A 16,023-nucleotide genomic window follows, 5' to 3' on the forward strand; every position below is an offset into this window, starting at 1 on the left:
TGAAGATTTTAAAAGCATTGCAACATTACGGCAAATATGAGTAAGATCACTGAACTTCTAAAGAATTCACAGACTAATATAACAAATGTTTGTTTATTAGCACACTATTGGAAGTTCTAACAGTTTTACAAACAGGCTACATATACAGTAGCTACCTGATTAAACAAATACTGAGGAGTTCTAGTGGCCTACTATTTAAACCCAAAACATAATTTTGTAAAACTTACAAATATTGTAAAAATACTGAAATATTCAATACTATGACAGACCAAATCAGTGTGTGATAAACCAGTATTTTTTTCTTAAAACAACCAAAAACCTTGCCAACCTGTCAAATAAATGGTATATATATTATACTTAATCATTTCTCAGGATGTTAACAGATGTAGATTTTTTTTTAAATACTGATTAAGCTTTTTTCCAGTTCAGTCAGTTTATAAATACTACAAAATGCTTCCCGTCTGTAAATGTGAACAGATCATTTGGTGCCACTTTACATGTCACATCCGCTGTTGTTCTGTTGTTTGGTCATCAGCTGCTGAGGGAAAAACTAATAATAATAATAAAATAAACCCACATTAATAAAGATACGTTTAACTCTCTTAATAACAAATGCATAAATATATCTGAGCAGATTACAGGACAAACCTGAGGTAGGAATGTAGATGATCTGCAATATGAAGACAAATACAATTACGAAGCCTGGCCAGCAGAGCTTATGTCTTATAACTTGATTTCTGATATTATTAGTGTATTAGTATTAGTGAAACAGTGAGTGTATATGTACCTGCTCAGGCTGTGAATATCTCCTCCTCCATATTTTAAAGGCAGCCAGAAATCCAAAAACACACAGCAATAGAAGTACAGAGGGAACTATAATAACAGGATCAGGACCAGGTTCTAAAAAAAATACAAATATTATATATATAATAATAATATATAGTATAAATTAGATTGCCATTTCGATTTGAGATACCTATACTGATGTCAAGCTTGTTATCCAGGCTAAGGTGAGTTACAGTACAAGTGTAGGTGTGTTTTTCTCTTTGTTCTTCGGCGCTGAGTTCCATACTCTTCCTCATCTGATAGGTTCCATCAGGGTTGGGCAGCAGTTCACCTCCTGTGATCCTCTCTTCATTAACTGGCTGGCCATCTTGAAGCAGGGTCAGATTAATGTGACGCGGGTAAAAACCAGTTGCCAGGCAGGTCATCTGAACTACACTTGCCTCTCTAGAATAACGTTTAATCACTCTCACTCTGGGCTTTACTGTCAAGAAAGGATTGAGCACATTGGAAACATCTCATTAATGTTTTCCAAACCAAATGGAGTGCATTTTTGGAGGTTACATTAACTGACCTTTTGCCATCACACGCTTCTGCTCCTTTTTTAGATATTTCCTAAGCTGGCTAATGCACAAGGGGCGATAAAAGTGGGCATAGAGCCACGTGTCGTACTCCAGCTGTGCCCTACTCTTTATGACAGGCCATTTCCAGTCAGTGTGCTGGTCTCCTTCAACGTTAAAGCGTCGTTCAAAGCCACTCTCGCCATTAAAGGCCTCCAGCGTCATCATTCGGCCAGGCACATCACGGAGAAGTTCACATCCAATCAGCCTCTGCTGCACGTGAAGGCCTTGGGAAGAAATACAGAGTCTCAGATGCACATATGTAAGGATTGAATTCACAATACTTGGCCACATGTAACATCACTTTCATTTTTTCATAATTCTGGTTATGCCATTAATATGCACACATACACAGTTCACAGAGTGCTAAAAAAGCAGAACTTAATTTTGCTGACATCTAGAATTACTGTCACAACAGTTCACTAACAATAAGGTTATCAGCCATTTAAATGGTTTGGGTATGATTTTTTTTTTTTTTTTTTTTTAAATAAGTATTTTATGCTCACTAAGGCTGCATTTATTTGATTGGTAATTACAGTAAAAAATAGTAATATTGTGATTTTTTTTTTACTATTTAAAGTAACTGTTTGAATATTTAAACATAATTTATTCCTGTGATGGCAAAGCTGAATTTTCAGCATCATTACTCCAGTCTTCAGTGTCACATGATCCTTCAAAATCATTCTAATTTGCTGCTTAAGAAACATGCCTTATCATCAGTGTTAAAAATTGTTGTGCTGTTTAATATTTTTTTATGAAAACTGTGATTTTTGTTCATGATTATTTGATGAATAGAAAGTTAAAAACAACAGCAATTATTTTAGAATTAAAAGTTTGTCGTTGTTGTTTTTTAATCCTAGCGAATTCCAATTTTTGATTTGATAGTGTAGTAGACTGCATGTAGCCTACACAATGAACCGATCTGAATGAAAATAGTCTACTTTTCACGCACTCTCAAGAGAATAGCACAAGACCATTAGAGCATAATCACCTCTTGTATAATTTAGGTAATCAATTAAGTAGTATGCTTTGGTTTTCATGCCCTCGTGTATGCCTTTACACACTGTTGATATTGTCATTTGCTCCGTGACATTAACAGATTCTTGCACCGTTGCCGGGACAAAACGTCTCTCATCTGCGCTGTAGTGACCGATGACAATGTCATCCAGCATAATAACTGCAGTGAACTCTGAGAACGGCACTGAACTGTCTCCAGTCAAAAATGTAGCGAAGACCCATAGCGAGTGCGACCCTGTGAGAGATCAGAACTGTTTTATTAAACTTCATAATTCGACAATATTATGCGCAAGAATAGCAAAATATGTGCTTAGTGCTGTAAAACTAGTTCTTGCTTACCTGATTCAGAAGCCACAGTACGTGTGGCTGACAATATGTACAACACAAAGATGAAATAAAACATGCCTTTTACAAGGTGTTAAAAAAGGTTAAAGGTTTTTTCAATGCAAAATGAGTAACATTAATCATAGTATCTATTTTAAGTCCAAGCATGGCAATATTTGAGTAAATCTTTGATATGTAGTAATTCAGCACCGTCCCATTCTAACACTTCCTCATTGTTGTGCGCGAGGTTACATTCACTGGAGGTGTGGTTTAAACACGCGTGTCTGCGGCCACTAGGAGGCGCCAATCAAGAGCGCCAAAACTGAAAGTGGAACTTTGGAAGATACATTTAAATTTTTGGAACGTGAACGTCTTAAACCACTTTAGGTTGGTTTAATTTATTTTTAGAAGGGGAGCTGGGAGTGCAAAAACAGAACTGTAATTATCGTTTTTCTCCACTAGAGTGCACTGTTTGCCAGCTTTAGCCTATTCTCAGTCGCAGAACTACAAGCATGTAATACTGAACACTGCTCTCAAGTAGGGCTCTAATTGATAACATGTGAACAGTAAGACTTTGATTTATTATTTTTCAGATATGGCGTACAGATTGGTAGCAATGTTAATAATTGACATGTTTTTGAACAGTTAATTTGTAACTTTCCACAAGGTAAAGTAAATATGGGAGTGGATGAAAGATTCCATGAATAGCAGCTATGCCATATCATGATAAGACTTATCAATGTTATACTGCTGTATCATGCAAAACATGCTAGGTCAAGGCTAGTAGGACTTCAGTTAGGCCCATGTGATATAAATGACGTCTGCGAACTACATAGAAAACATATGGCTTTATATAGATTACTGTCCATAATTTGATTTCTTAATGTTTGATTTATACAAGTAAAAAAATATTTATTCTAATTTCTAATACCATGGTTAGTGTAAGACCATGGTTAATATGTGTTTACCATGTTTATTTGTAGTAAAGCCATGGTTCATTTTCGTAAGGGGACACAGTAGAGATGGAACGTGTGTGTATGAATCCACGTTTAAATAGAGCGACAACCCCATTGCACGGCTTTGGTTTCCCTCAGTTAGACTGCTGAGATGTTTACAGTAGTGCATGACCGAGGCTACCCGCTTTCCACGAAAATAGAGCTCGCCGGGTCGACGCCCACTTCACTGCTCCACTTCAGGGCTGAATTCGTAACAGCACCCCCGCACGTGGACCAGCCTGGTGACCGCTTTCTGCGACGACACACCCCCATCACGCTCCTGTGCGCGCCGCCCTGTTCTGTGCGGGACGGCTCACATGGCACACGGGACCCTGTGCCGCATCGACGCATGGTTTCGCATGGCGCTTATTATATTTGCTTGAGGACTGATGTTCATAATAAAGCTCATGTTCATAATAAAGCTCAGGCGCGTCCATGAGAAGCAAATAACCTGTCGCTGTTTGAATTAAGAGGTATAGCCTACGTTTGTTGTTAAAAGACGTGCATCGCACAACATCCGCCTTAAAATGAGCCTCGCGAGAAAGGATTGTCTCGACCGCCAGTAGAGAGAAAGAAAGGGAGGAAGAACCTCATTGCAGTCGCTGAAGCTCATTGAGTCACGCGGACAGTAGGTTAGGAGGCGGCTCAAGTGACCTAGATTCATAATGCATGCAGTTTAGTCTTAACATATTAAAACTTTATTTTAATTATGATAGAGCCTTGTTATAGTAACAAACTGCGTTTGTTTCCAGTGACCGTCTGTTTGTTTTTGGAATTCATAGACTATAGCCTTATTAGAGCGATGTGTTTAGATTCATAGTTCAAGCAAGCCGAATTATTTTAATATCTTTTTATATATGACAACAAATAACGTCTATAATAGTGAAAATGACAGCATTATGTTACATTTTAGTCCACTAGCAGCCCACTGTTGCTATGGTTACCTCCTCAAATTAACCCTTTCGCGATCGTTTGTTCGCAGCTATGTGCTTCAGTGTTAAACCCCCTGTTAAAAAGTAGGCTACTCATTTGTCAAACTAAATCTTCTGCACTTTTATGAGGGTCAGACCTCCCTCCCTATACATCACACATTGCCCTTGTTATTTTTAGAATGTTGATTAATCAGAATCCCTATTGTTCTAAATAGATGCTTGGCTGATTTGAAATGCTGTATTTGTGTTCTAGAATGTCGGCAATAAAACAAGTGCTATAATACCTGGTGATAATATCAGAATCCTGTAAATGCATTAATACTCTTGCTTTGCTCATCCTTAAGGAACGCGTCAATATTTTACCAACACGTTTAGATGGTCTTGGCTGTCCTGCTGCCTTTGGTGTTCCCAGAGGGAGGAAAACCGCAATGATGAGAGGCTAATGAGTGTTGGCCATGCAAAGACTTCCTCACGTTGTCGAGCACGGGCTCTGTTGCGCCAGACAACACAGAGAGGACAAAATAACACGGGGATAAAACTACAGCAGTATAGTTGAGATATGCATTATCATGCTGTACGTTGTAAATTGATCATCGTTACTAAAAATATGCGCGGCTGACAAGGTGTGGTGATTTCTGGAGAGATTATAGCTATTAAGGTTATTTAAAGAACTGTGATGTGTCACCTTCGTTTTAAAACAAACAGCACGTAATAATATCACAATTGAGAATAGGTCTAATGAGATTGACGAAAGATACTACAATAGTTTTCCGCAAGGTGCATCAACACCACGGGGTTTGGACATTAAATGTTATGCTTTTAATTTGGAGTAGTACGAAATCAAAACATCACCCGTCCAAAAAAAATAAATAATAATAATTATTGCCATTTGAACATTATAACCTACCACAACTAAGGTTCCAACCATAGATGACATTAAAGAGACTTTTACTTTTAAGAGAGTAATGTAGAACTTTGTTGTAAGGCCAATAGGCCTAAATATGCAACCTTAAAGATATTTAAGCTCAAAATTACAATGCTCATGATATCTCTGATGGACTTAATGACTTTTAAAACATAACTTTTAAACTTTATAATTTACCATTACAGCTAACTATTTAATTCTACTGCATACAAGCACATTTTAAGGCCATGCTCAGTCAACAATTGCTTGAAATATTTTACTAGGGTGTGTCAGAGGGGCGTTATATAACTTCAAAACTAATACATTTACACTTAAATACTTGTGAAATAACTTTCTGGGAAAAAAACCTAGTCCTATTTCAAAATAAGATAGATAGATAGATAGATAGATAGATAGATAGATAGATAGATAGATAGATAGATAGATAGATAGATAGATAGATAGATAGATAGATAGATAGATAGATAGATAGATAGATAGATAGATAGATAGATAGATAGATGCTTGATTTATATTGATATATTGCAGTTTATATTTCAGTTGGGTTTCTGATTACCAGGTTAGTTTTGTCTTTGAAATCTATCACTAAGCAAGATACCGTGCGTCTGGTAACAATTTAAAGACCCTGGTTAGATTATGGTACACCGGTGCGCTCCATGTGAGGTGTGTGTGTAACGCGTGTGTGTGGCACGGTGCGTGTAACGCGTACGGAGTGTTTTTGCATGTGACAGCTCAGCGATGTGTCAAACGCAGTCGTGCCTTTGCTACAAGTCGCGGGAGTCGATGCGTGCACAGCTAAGTCCACTCAAGCGATTACATGCTGCGCGCGCCCGGTCTCATAGTGTTTGGTCCAGGTAACGTGATGTGCAAACGTGAGGAAAACTGTACCATCTCGCTTATGCGGAGGCACTGTTATTATCCGTGTACCCGATAGTCAAAAACAACCAGCACAACAATTCAGACACTTGCCATTAAGATACAATCCGAAAATAGAAGCAACAGGCGTGGTCAGTTTACAGCATCAGCCACACAGTGAATCATCTACGTTTATGTATTCCACCCGCTTGTCACGTGTACTGTCACGCACTGTTGTTACAGGTGAAAAAGATTAATCATACCTGCAGTAAGGCGCCAGAGTGATTCACGTGAATGCATCTTGTGGCTCATGCAGTGCCATGGCCAGTATAATTGATGCTACGGATGTGACTCCTTTCATTGCTGCGAGTTGCTCTATTTTTTTTTAAGTAGCACGGTTTTGTTCTCAGGCACGTGCCTACTGGAGCCCCAAAAGAGGATGATGGTCTTCCAAAAAGCTGGTGAGCTGTTCTCTAAGGGAGGCGCTCTATCTGGGACACAGTGGAAACTTATTTTGGGGGTGAATTGCTGTTTTGAAAATAACCTTAAAATAGCTTCAAAAGCTGAAAATGCGCAATAAAGTGCCAAAATAACTCTCCAAAACACACGACTTTAGACATTAGGATTTTGTGCATCCTAGCCTATACTATAACCACACGCATAGCCTATATAGGGTAAGATGGGGGAAGTCCCCTTTAAGAACACTGTCCATATAGGCTACTGATATACACATGAGTTTAGAGGATCTTTTGAGGTTAACAGAATTGCTCTTAGGCTGTGGAATTATTTAATAACAACAATTTAAATATCAATGAATTCCAGTTGTTTGTTTAACATTTTCAAGCAACCTATTATTTGATGTTCCCGGGGGCCTTTTGCAATATATTACCCCATCTTACCCCAAAGGTACAACACATATTTCCTCAGATCTAAGTTAATTATTCTACCCTTAGTCTGCAGTGTAGGCATATATGTATAAGTTACAAATTAACTCTCCAAAACACAACTTACTTTACATTAACATAACTTGACATTGTGATTTTGTGCATGATAACAGTGATGACCCTATAAATAATGAGCATATAAATAAACTAGTATATTTATTTATTATTACTCTGCCATTTCCTGTGATATCACAGATATAATTCATCCTATATTTTTTACACTTAGATGATAATACAGAAGAATTGTAGTTTGCCATATAAAATCATATCAGATATTAAGCATGTTAATAATGGCACATTAGATATGATCTGTAATATTCACGTTTACTTTTTTCATGCATTGTTGCCCTATTTGTAGCGTTTCAACGAGTTCCACATTTACTGAGAAATCTACATCCCTCGCACTGAAAACTTCCCATCACTCAGAAAAAAAAATTCACGCGAGAATCGCAAGCACAGAAACCAGGTTCAGTCATACAAACTATTCCAGGCGATTGCAAACTCTTCAATGCAGACTACATTTCCCAACGCCGAGGCAGCCACGTGCGCGGGGATTTTTAAAATACGCACTGAAATGTGTTCTGGAGAAACTGTGTCACTGGGCCACGAGGCTCACGAGGTCACATGGACACATTTCTAGCCTCGTGCCGCTGCGCGCCTGCGCTCATCTCATCCATGCTCCTTGGAACGAGGCAAAAAGCAAAACCGGGCCGACTTGACAGAACAGTTCAGAGCGACACAGATTGGGCGAGTGACAGGAGCGCTGGCGTATATGAAACACTTTTACTGAATGAACCACATTTCCCTGACGTCTCTGCGCAGCATTTAGCATCTTTTCTCAGCATCTAGCAGATGCGCGCGTAGTTTATGCGGTTTTAGGACGGGCGTTTCATGGCAGTTATGACTTTATTGTAAAGAAGAACCGATCTTTGAGAAAAACAGAAGTGCATCTGGAGAGAGTGCATCTCGTCTCTGGGTGTTGCTTGGAGATTCTGTCATAAACCTGCATGACTTTACTGGGGCTCAACATGACGACCGCAGTAGATACAAACAACACAGGTAAGACTTATTTCTGGATGCTTTTGAAACAGTCTTGTTTATCATTCAGTTTCCTTTCAGTCGCCTCTCTCACTGTCAAACTGCATGTCTGTATGTTTCTATTACGCACTACTGATCCAGATCCATAAAGTACATTTGTAAGCATAGCTTGGTGCAGTGAAACGGCACTGATAGCTATCTCATAATAATTCTAATAAATCGATCTAGCGGTAAGGTTCGCCGAATTACCTCGACATTTTGTAATAGCCTATTTAACGACGGATGATTCTGAAAAAAAAAACAATCGCGAAGATATATTTTTAAAGCTGGGATATATTTTTAAATATATTTATAAAGCCTTTATCTTTTAGCACAGATACTTCATTGTGCTTTCGTAAAACCTAATTATGTGTGAACTGAAAAATGTATTCAAGTATGCATACTTTCATTGTTTATATCGTATTTGGCGTGATGAACTTTCTGTGTATACATAGAATGTAAATACCCAACGAGGGCAAGGACATCACGGGTTAAGGCACAGTGTTCTCATGAATTTCGGAGAACTAGGTCATAACTGAAAAGTCAGGTGTACGGACATCCCTGTGATGCAGGCGAGCGTATACGATACTCGCTCGATTCACATGTACCGCCGTGCCTAGCCATGTGCTTTTTGTTTTCATTCTCCGCTCTCCGCCTACAGCCATTGGTAAGCGCAGGCGCTCATTACACAATTCCGCCTCGCGCCGCGTTTGCCCTCCCAGCGCGAACCCGTGTGTGACGCCGCAGTCTGAGCCATGTGCGCGCTGCGATTGGACCAAAGAGGGAGGCGCGGGGCTGGGCATCACGTTAACCCGTGTTCGCTTCAAAAGTGGGACATGAAATTGATCCAGTTTAACGTAACAGGTTTCCCCCCCCCCCCCTCTCATGACATGAATACAGCGTCACAAACTATCCCCATCCCTGCCTTTGATACATTATTTCTTGAATTTAGCGTAGTGTTCAATCATACTAATAATGAGCGGATTATGGTGGTTAACGTCAGTTTATGATACAACTAAGAGAGGAAAACGTTTTGAAAATATGTTTAGAATGGGCTAATAAGTCAATGGTATATCGAACACCTGATATATCGAATGTTTTCGGCTCAATTCTGATTGGATGAATCGCGTTCGAAACTATATGATAAAATGCTGATAAACACCTATGACTGTAAATTCAGAATATGCTACTGATTACGCGGCTGGAATGCGCGCTTGTGACTGGTCAGTCGTTTATTCAGAAGTCAAATATTTTAAATATGTTGTATATCCTACACTCCCCGGTAAACAAGTAAAAAATATATGTTTATATTCAACGCCGTGTTGCTTGGCACCTATTACCAATATACAGTAAACCCAAATTATATAGTTACGGTAGCGGGAAAATGTTACAATGTGTTTTTCAATGCTTGCAATTATTATTGAGCGACTTATAGTTTTAATTGTTTAAATCATGAACGAGGGGTTTTCCGGTGCGCGTCGTGTTTTTAGAACACACTTATCGAGTGGCTTAAAAGATAAATATAATGAACCCATCGTAAACACTGACAGCTTTTATTAATATAGAGTGAAAAGGGCTCACTCATTGCGTGTAGGCGTAAATGAATGGTACATGTTTTTAAAAAAGCGGGTGTGTTTTGAGAGGCGTGCCTAATGAAGTGAGTCTCGTTGAAAGGCTGTCCTTGCGTGGCGCACGTGGAGGGGAGGCGTGCTTCCCCAATGACACGCTTCAACAGCTCACACGCGCCCGTGTTGTGCTTACACGAGTATTTCCTTTGACAGAATGTTTAGGAACATCCAAGTGTTTGGATTGAAAAACAATTAGGAGCCAGAGAAAGCACGTTTTTGAGCATAAGCAGGGAGATGATCTCAAACCACTGCTGCCATGTAACTATACCAGAATCACCCACAGTGATCTCACTAACTGCAGGCTAGTGGACATGCATTGATGAATCTAATGCGAGTGATTTTCAGGAGCTTTTGACGCAAACCACTTGGGACTCAAAGCTACAGCATGTTTCCCAGTGTTGGCTCCACCTGACACAGTGACTTGTTGACCTTTTGTGCTAGTGTACAGTTATGTAACCTCTACACCAGTTCACCTTTGACATTTAAAGCGCTGTAAAGATTATATCTACTAACACTTCGCAGAATAAATTAAAATTGACCAGTCAAGTTTATTTACTGTACAAACTTCGGTCTCTCATATCATAATACTATTTTTTAGTAATACCGATCTATCCATCTGTTCAAACAATTAAATAAAGGATACCGGCTGAACATATTTGGGGGCTCGTCCGGGTCATCTATGGGTGCATTATTTATTTTAAGAGAACAGCATTAGCACAAATCTCCCCAAAACATAGTTTCCATCAAACGAGAAGGAAGGATACAGTGTTTAACTTCAGGGGACCAAAGGTTAGGAAAGGCAGGAGGAAGTATCAGACACTAAGGAATAGTTTACATGCTAGAATCAATGCCAAGGTGTAAACTTTAGCGCACTGCGCTGTTCCTCAAGAGCAAAGTTGACTAGTCTTATCTGATTTGAGCTGATGGACGCTAATGAGCAGGATGTAACTTAAACAAAAAGTTGTAAAAATTCATATAAATTCACATGGTTAGGCATGTGATACTGACACATGCAAAGTTATGTATTTTATAAACGGAAATAACAAATGTGGCTTGCTCACATGGCATGCTGGTGCAAGTGAAACTATAAACCACAAGCCCTCTGAGGCACAAACTCAGGAAGAAAGGAGTGGTCGCTGTAATTTTTTTTAATGTCCCCATGCAGTTTACAATAACAGTTCCTAGAAAGTATCCCTATTTTCCACAAAAACAGATTATCTTGCTCCCTTGGCTTCCTTGTTTCCATAGCGTGATCTGTTTCTACTGCTGGTGTAGTGGAGAGAAGTATTTATGGGAACATTTTAAGGAGGATGGGCTGTTTTAGGGAGGAGAACAAATACCCGAGAACATTTTCAGCCCCCTCTCAGTGGGCCTCTGTCACTTTTTGTGCTTTGCGATTTTTATTTCATAAATTTGACTTTCTTTTCCATCGCTAGGTGGGGTAATATCATACATCGGATCGTGTGGAGGCTCTCCCAACCGCACCAGCCCCGTGTCCATGTACAGTGAGAATTCCAACAGCAGCCTGCAGTCCCTTACACAACCCTGCTTTGGCTCTTCATTCCCACCTTCCCCCAATGGATCCCATGATTCGTCACGAATGTACACCAGCAGCAGCAGTAGCAGCTCGAGTTCAGGATCAGGAGAGGAAGGAAGCTCATCGTGCTCTGGTGGATCCCCAAGAGGCCGCGATGATGTTGGAAGGGCACGCAATTCACCCAACAAATCAATTGCCACCCTTACTAGTAAGCAATAAGAACCATATTTTACCTGATTAATGTATAGTATGGTATCCAAGAGAAGGATTTTAACATCTGACTTTTCATCCAGAGCTGAATGGAATGGTGTTGCTGTGCAAAGTGTGCGGCGACGTGGCTTCCGGATTTCACTATGGTGTCCATGCCTGTGAGGGCTGCAAGGTAAGACAATAGCATTGATTTACATGCTCATGCTCTATTAAAATATAGTTGCGTTCAAAATAATAAATTAAATCATTTAATAAAGTTTAATAATTGTAAATATTGCATTAAAAAATTAACATTTACACTATCTGCTTTGTCCGCAGGGTTTCTTTCGACGCAGCATCCAGCAGAACATCCAGTACAAAAAATGCCTTAAGAACGAAACCTGTACCATTATGAGGATCAACCGGAACCGGTGTCAGCAGTGCCGGTTCAAAAAGTGTCTGTCTGTGGGAATGTCCCGGGACGGTAAATATCTATACAACCAAACTTCTGAATGATGCTGATATACCGATATATATTTTTTAAATGTTATAAATAATAAATACCAATATTAAAATCAATACAATTAATTTACTTTATTTATACAATTTAAAAACACTAACATTTATTTAAAAAATTCAAGTCAATAAAGGCATTGAATACAGTATAAAAAGTAATATTAATATTAAATTATTAGTGTTTATAAGATTAACTTTGAGGCAAAAGATTATGGCTAAAGTAATGTAAAAATGGGGGGAAATGAGCACACACAACTAAATATCCAGTATCAGCTGAAATAGATTAAAAAAAACTCAAATATCACCCAATGAAATGTTTATAAACAGACAGCATAAATGATTAACATACAGCATAAATGATGAATTTGTGACATATTCTATCCTTTCTTTAACCCCTAGCTGTTCGTTTCGGCCGTATCCCGAAACGCGAGAAACAGCGTATGCTGGCCGAGATGCAGAACGCCATGAACAACATGGTGAACAACCAGCTTCAGAATGAATTCCAGCTGGCGAGCATCACATCCAACACCCCCTGCTCTTCTTCATCCCCATCCTCATCTCCGTGCCCGGGGCTTACAGTGGGACCGCAACCCCAGCCCCCCGCAGTGTCCATAGCACCGTCCCCTTCCCCTCCGGCCCCAACCTCCCCTTCGGTGCAGCCGGCTCAGAGTCCCCCGGCTCTGACTTCTTCTCCACCACCGTGCTCCAGTCCAGGTGTAGACAAAACCATCGCTGCCATAACCAGAGCACACCGTGAGACCTTCATCTATGCCCATGATAAGCTAGGTCCAGCGCTTCTGCCTCACAATGGTGAGCTGGACAACCAAAGCAGCAACCGCTGCATGGCTGGATATCACCTCAATGGCCACAACACCATCTACCACCATGATAATAATGTCGCTCATCATTGCAACAACATGGAGGTGTCACCAGAAAACGGCCTCCATTTTCAAGCACCTGGACAATATCAGCAGCACAATAACAATGGTCAGCAAACTCCAAACAGTAACCTCTTTGGCGTCCACCACAGTCAGGAGATGAACAGCAGCTCCCAGGGTCAGAACTGTCCGTGGAAAAAACGCAAGGAGATTCTGCTGGTATGATCTTTGATATTTAAACTACTCTATAGGTGATTACCAAGTAAACCAAGGACTTGGAAGTGATGATGATGATTCCTTTTTTTTTCAGGCTTGTCCAATGAACATGCATCCTTACTCAGACCCCAACAAAACACCACAGGAAATCTGGGAAGACTTCTCTCTTAGCTTCACCCCAGCGGTCAGAGAAGTGGTGGAGTTCGCCAAACACATCCCAGGGTTTAGCACGCTATCCCAAAATGACCAGGTCACTTTGCTGAAGGCCGGAACGTTTGAGGCAAGTTATTGGCATTTTATTTAAAACATCTGACTTGCATCAAATGCCACAGTGCCAATTACGCCTTGATGGTTTTACTAAGTGTGTGTTTATTTTTGAATATCTCCTGCAGGTGCTCATGGTGCGCTTCTCCTCTCTGTTTAACGTAAAAGAGAGGACCGTAACGTTTATCTCCGGCACCACCTACAGCCTGGTGGCCCTGAAAAGCATGGGCATGGGCGATCTGCTGGGAACCATGTTTGACTTCAGTGAAAAACTCAACGCGTTAGAGCTCTCATCAGAAGAACTGGGACTCTTCACTGCAGTCGTGCTGGTGTCTGCAGGTCGGTTGCATATTAATCAAAGAGAAAGTTCACTCAAAAATGAAACCGTCACCATCTACTCGCCCTCATATTGTTCCACACCTGCTAGACTTTGGTTGATCTTTAAACACATTCAGATATTTTTAATGAAACCTGAGAGGTTTCTGTTCCTCCATTGGAAGTCTAAGTAACCAAAACTTAGATGATCCAAAAATCCAAGTTTTGTGAAGAGATACGATCGCTCTATATGACGATTTATGACCTTTTTGGACATTTTGGTTACCTGGAACTTCAATGGAAGGATAGAAACATCTCTGGTTTCATAAAAAGTATCTTAATTTGTGAAGATCAACCAAAGCTTTATGGGTTTTTTGAAACAACACGAGGGTTGGCAAATCAAACCATGTCATTCCTTTCTTCTGTGCAAAAGTATATGACCCACTAATTAATTTGGTCTCTCATTGTTGGTTTCTTTTTACAGACCGTTCTGGCATTGAAAACGTGAATTCAGTGGAGATGCTTCAGGAAAGTTTAATCCGGGCTCTCCGAACCCTCGTCAGCAAGAATGCCCCTAATGACGCCTCTCGATTCACCAAGCTGCTGCTCAAACTTCCTGACCTGCGCACGCTGAATAACATGCACTCAGAGAAGCTGCTCTCTTTCCGCATTGACGCCTGAGGTTTCAAGAAGCTGGTGAAAGTGGGTCGCCTCTGGTTGACTGAAAGACAGAATGGGTACAAACATTAGAACTCTTTCCAAGAGAACCCATCAGAAACAAACTCATGGCTTTGGCGCTTAAAGCACTTGAGGACAGATTTAAAGGGACACTTTGGTGTCTAATGGTCGGTCAGTAGCCTTAATGGCATGATAACCACAAAGGGTCCTTGAGCCACTTTCAGTACTTACCTGAAATGGGTGGTAAGTTCAAGCTAATAATAAAGCAGACAAAAAACACTCACATTTGGACTGCATCTACATGGGGAACAACTGCAAAATGCCTGTTGTAAGGAGTCACAGCCAGGCCACTTCCAAACACGGGATGATGGCAGAAAAACGTCAAGCGTCTCCTCATGCCCAGTCTGGCCTGGTTTCCTGCTACACCCACACTCAGAGAAAGTTATGATCATTTTAACTAGAATGCAAATGACAAGTTATATGTGGTATGAATCTTCACACAATCACATCCCTGTGACTTTGTAAAATATGTGTAAATATGATATACATACTTTAAATGTTTTAAAATGTATAATATATATTTTTTTGTAAAGTTCACATGCTCAACGCAAATTATAAATCTATTCAAGCACAGACATATAAGTAGAGTGTATGCATATTATAGACATCAAGATATGTATTTTAGTTGTCTTCTTCATAAAGGCATTTTATGAAAAAAGTTTTGTCGTTTTTTTGAAAAGAAATATGTGTGATGTTTTTTGCATCTTGAATAAATTTTGGTTTATCTGTGTACTGAACATAAAGTAAAAATGTATATAAAATACTGAAAAACAAAAAATATATATAAAGTACTATGTATAATATACTAGGTATACTAAAAAGTTGCTTTTCAGTGTCAAGAGAGCACTAGGAAAAATATATCATTGCTGTCCTCAAAAGTTAAGGCTGTGTCCTCTAGTGGGAGCTGACATGTGTACCAAATATAGAAGACAGGAAAAGATGCCAATTCATTTCCATAAGCTCTGACACTGAACAGGACTAGGAAATAAACTTTTAGAATACAAGAATATAATCATATTAGAATGATTTCTGACGGATCATGTGATTAAAGACTGCAATAATAACATCACCACAGACCCTTCTCACCCTGGACACGACCTGTTTGCGCTTCTCCCCTCAGGCAGACGCTACAGATCTCTGCACTAGAACATCTAGGCATAAAAACAGCTTTCCCCCATGCCATCTCCAGCCTAAACAACGAACACAGGCATTATTACCGGTGTTCTGTAATTCATTCCCCATCTCTAACTATTGACTCTCTCCCTAGTAC

General features: G+C 39.8%; 2 protein-coding genes across 4 annotated transcripts; one reads left to right on the forward strand and one right to left on the reverse strand.

Moving 5' to 3' along the window:
- Positions 1–75: 75 nt before the first annotated feature.
- Positions 76–3,009, reverse strand: LOC306845827 (major histocompatibility complex class I-related gene protein-like). 3 transcript variants are annotated; one of them, XM_079378802.1, is made up of 7 exons: positions 2,760–3,009; positions 2,395–2,655; positions 1,358–1,630; positions 977–1,267; positions 788–900; positions 649–670; positions 90–550 (listed from the first exon to the last, which is right to left on the reverse strand). In XM_079378802.1, exons 1-7 carry the CDS (start codon positions 2,821–2,823, stop codon positions 501–503), a joined length of 1,074 nt encoding a protein of 357 aa, XP_079234928.1. In that variant the 5' UTR covers positions 2,824–3,009; the 3' UTR covers positions 90–500. The 3 variants fall into 3 exon arrangements, with proteins under 3 accessions (XP_079234930.1, XP_079234929.1, XP_079234928.1); XM_079378804.1 differs by lacking the exon at positions 649–670 and having other exon boundaries at positions 76–538; positions 771–900; XM_079378803.1 differs by lacking the exon at positions 649–670 and having other exon boundaries at positions 79–550; positions 771–900.
- A 5,065-nt stretch (positions 3,010–8,074) lies between these two features.
- LOC306846437 (nuclear receptor subfamily 1 group D member 1-like) lies at positions 8,075–15,755 on the forward strand. Its single transcript, XM_079379824.1, has 8 exons — positions 8,075–8,454; positions 11,537–11,845; positions 11,931–12,019; positions 12,166–12,310; positions 12,742–13,439; positions 13,531–13,716; positions 13,829–14,039; positions 14,500–15,755. The coding sequence occupies exons 1-8, from the start codon at positions 8,403–8,405 to the stop codon at positions 14,694–14,696; spliced, it is 1,887 nt and encodes a 628-aa protein (XP_079235950.1). The 5' UTR covers positions 8,075–8,402; the 3' UTR covers positions 14,697–15,755.
- Positions 15,756–16,023: the final 268 nt, after the last annotated feature.

Source organism: Barbus barbus (genome assembly GCF_936440315.1).
Source record: "Barbus barbus genome assembly, chromosome: 3".
NCBI lineage: Eukaryota > Metazoa > Chordata > Actinopteri > Cypriniformes > Cyprinidae > Barbus > Barbus barbus.

Excerpts from the sequence above, each read along its gene's own strand:
- LOC306845827 (XM_079378802.1), bottom strand. The coding sequence starts at position 2,823 with ATGTTTTATTTCATCTTTGTGTTGTACATATTGTCAGCCACACGTACT. Across the intron at positions 671-787 it reads GATATTCACAGCCTGAGCAG|ATCATCTACATTCCTACCTC; the intron begins GTACATATACAC and ends TTCATATTGCAG. Across the intron at positions 551-648 it reads CATCTACATTCCTACCTCAG|TTTTTCCCTCAGCAGCTGAT; the intron begins GTTTGTCCTGTA and ends TATTATTATTAG.
- LOC306846437 (XM_079379824.1), top strand. The coding sequence starts at position 8,403 with ATGACTTTACTGGGGCTCAACATGACGACCGCAGTAGATACAAACAAC. Across the intron at positions 8,455-11,536 it reads AGTAGATACAAACAACACAG|GTGGGGTAATATCATACATC; the intron begins GTAAGACTTATT and ends TTCCATCGCTAG. Across the intron at positions 12,020-12,165 it reads ATGCCTGTGAGGGCTGCAAG|GGTTTCTTTCGACGCAGCAT; the intron begins GTAAGACAATAG and ends CTTTGTCCGCAG.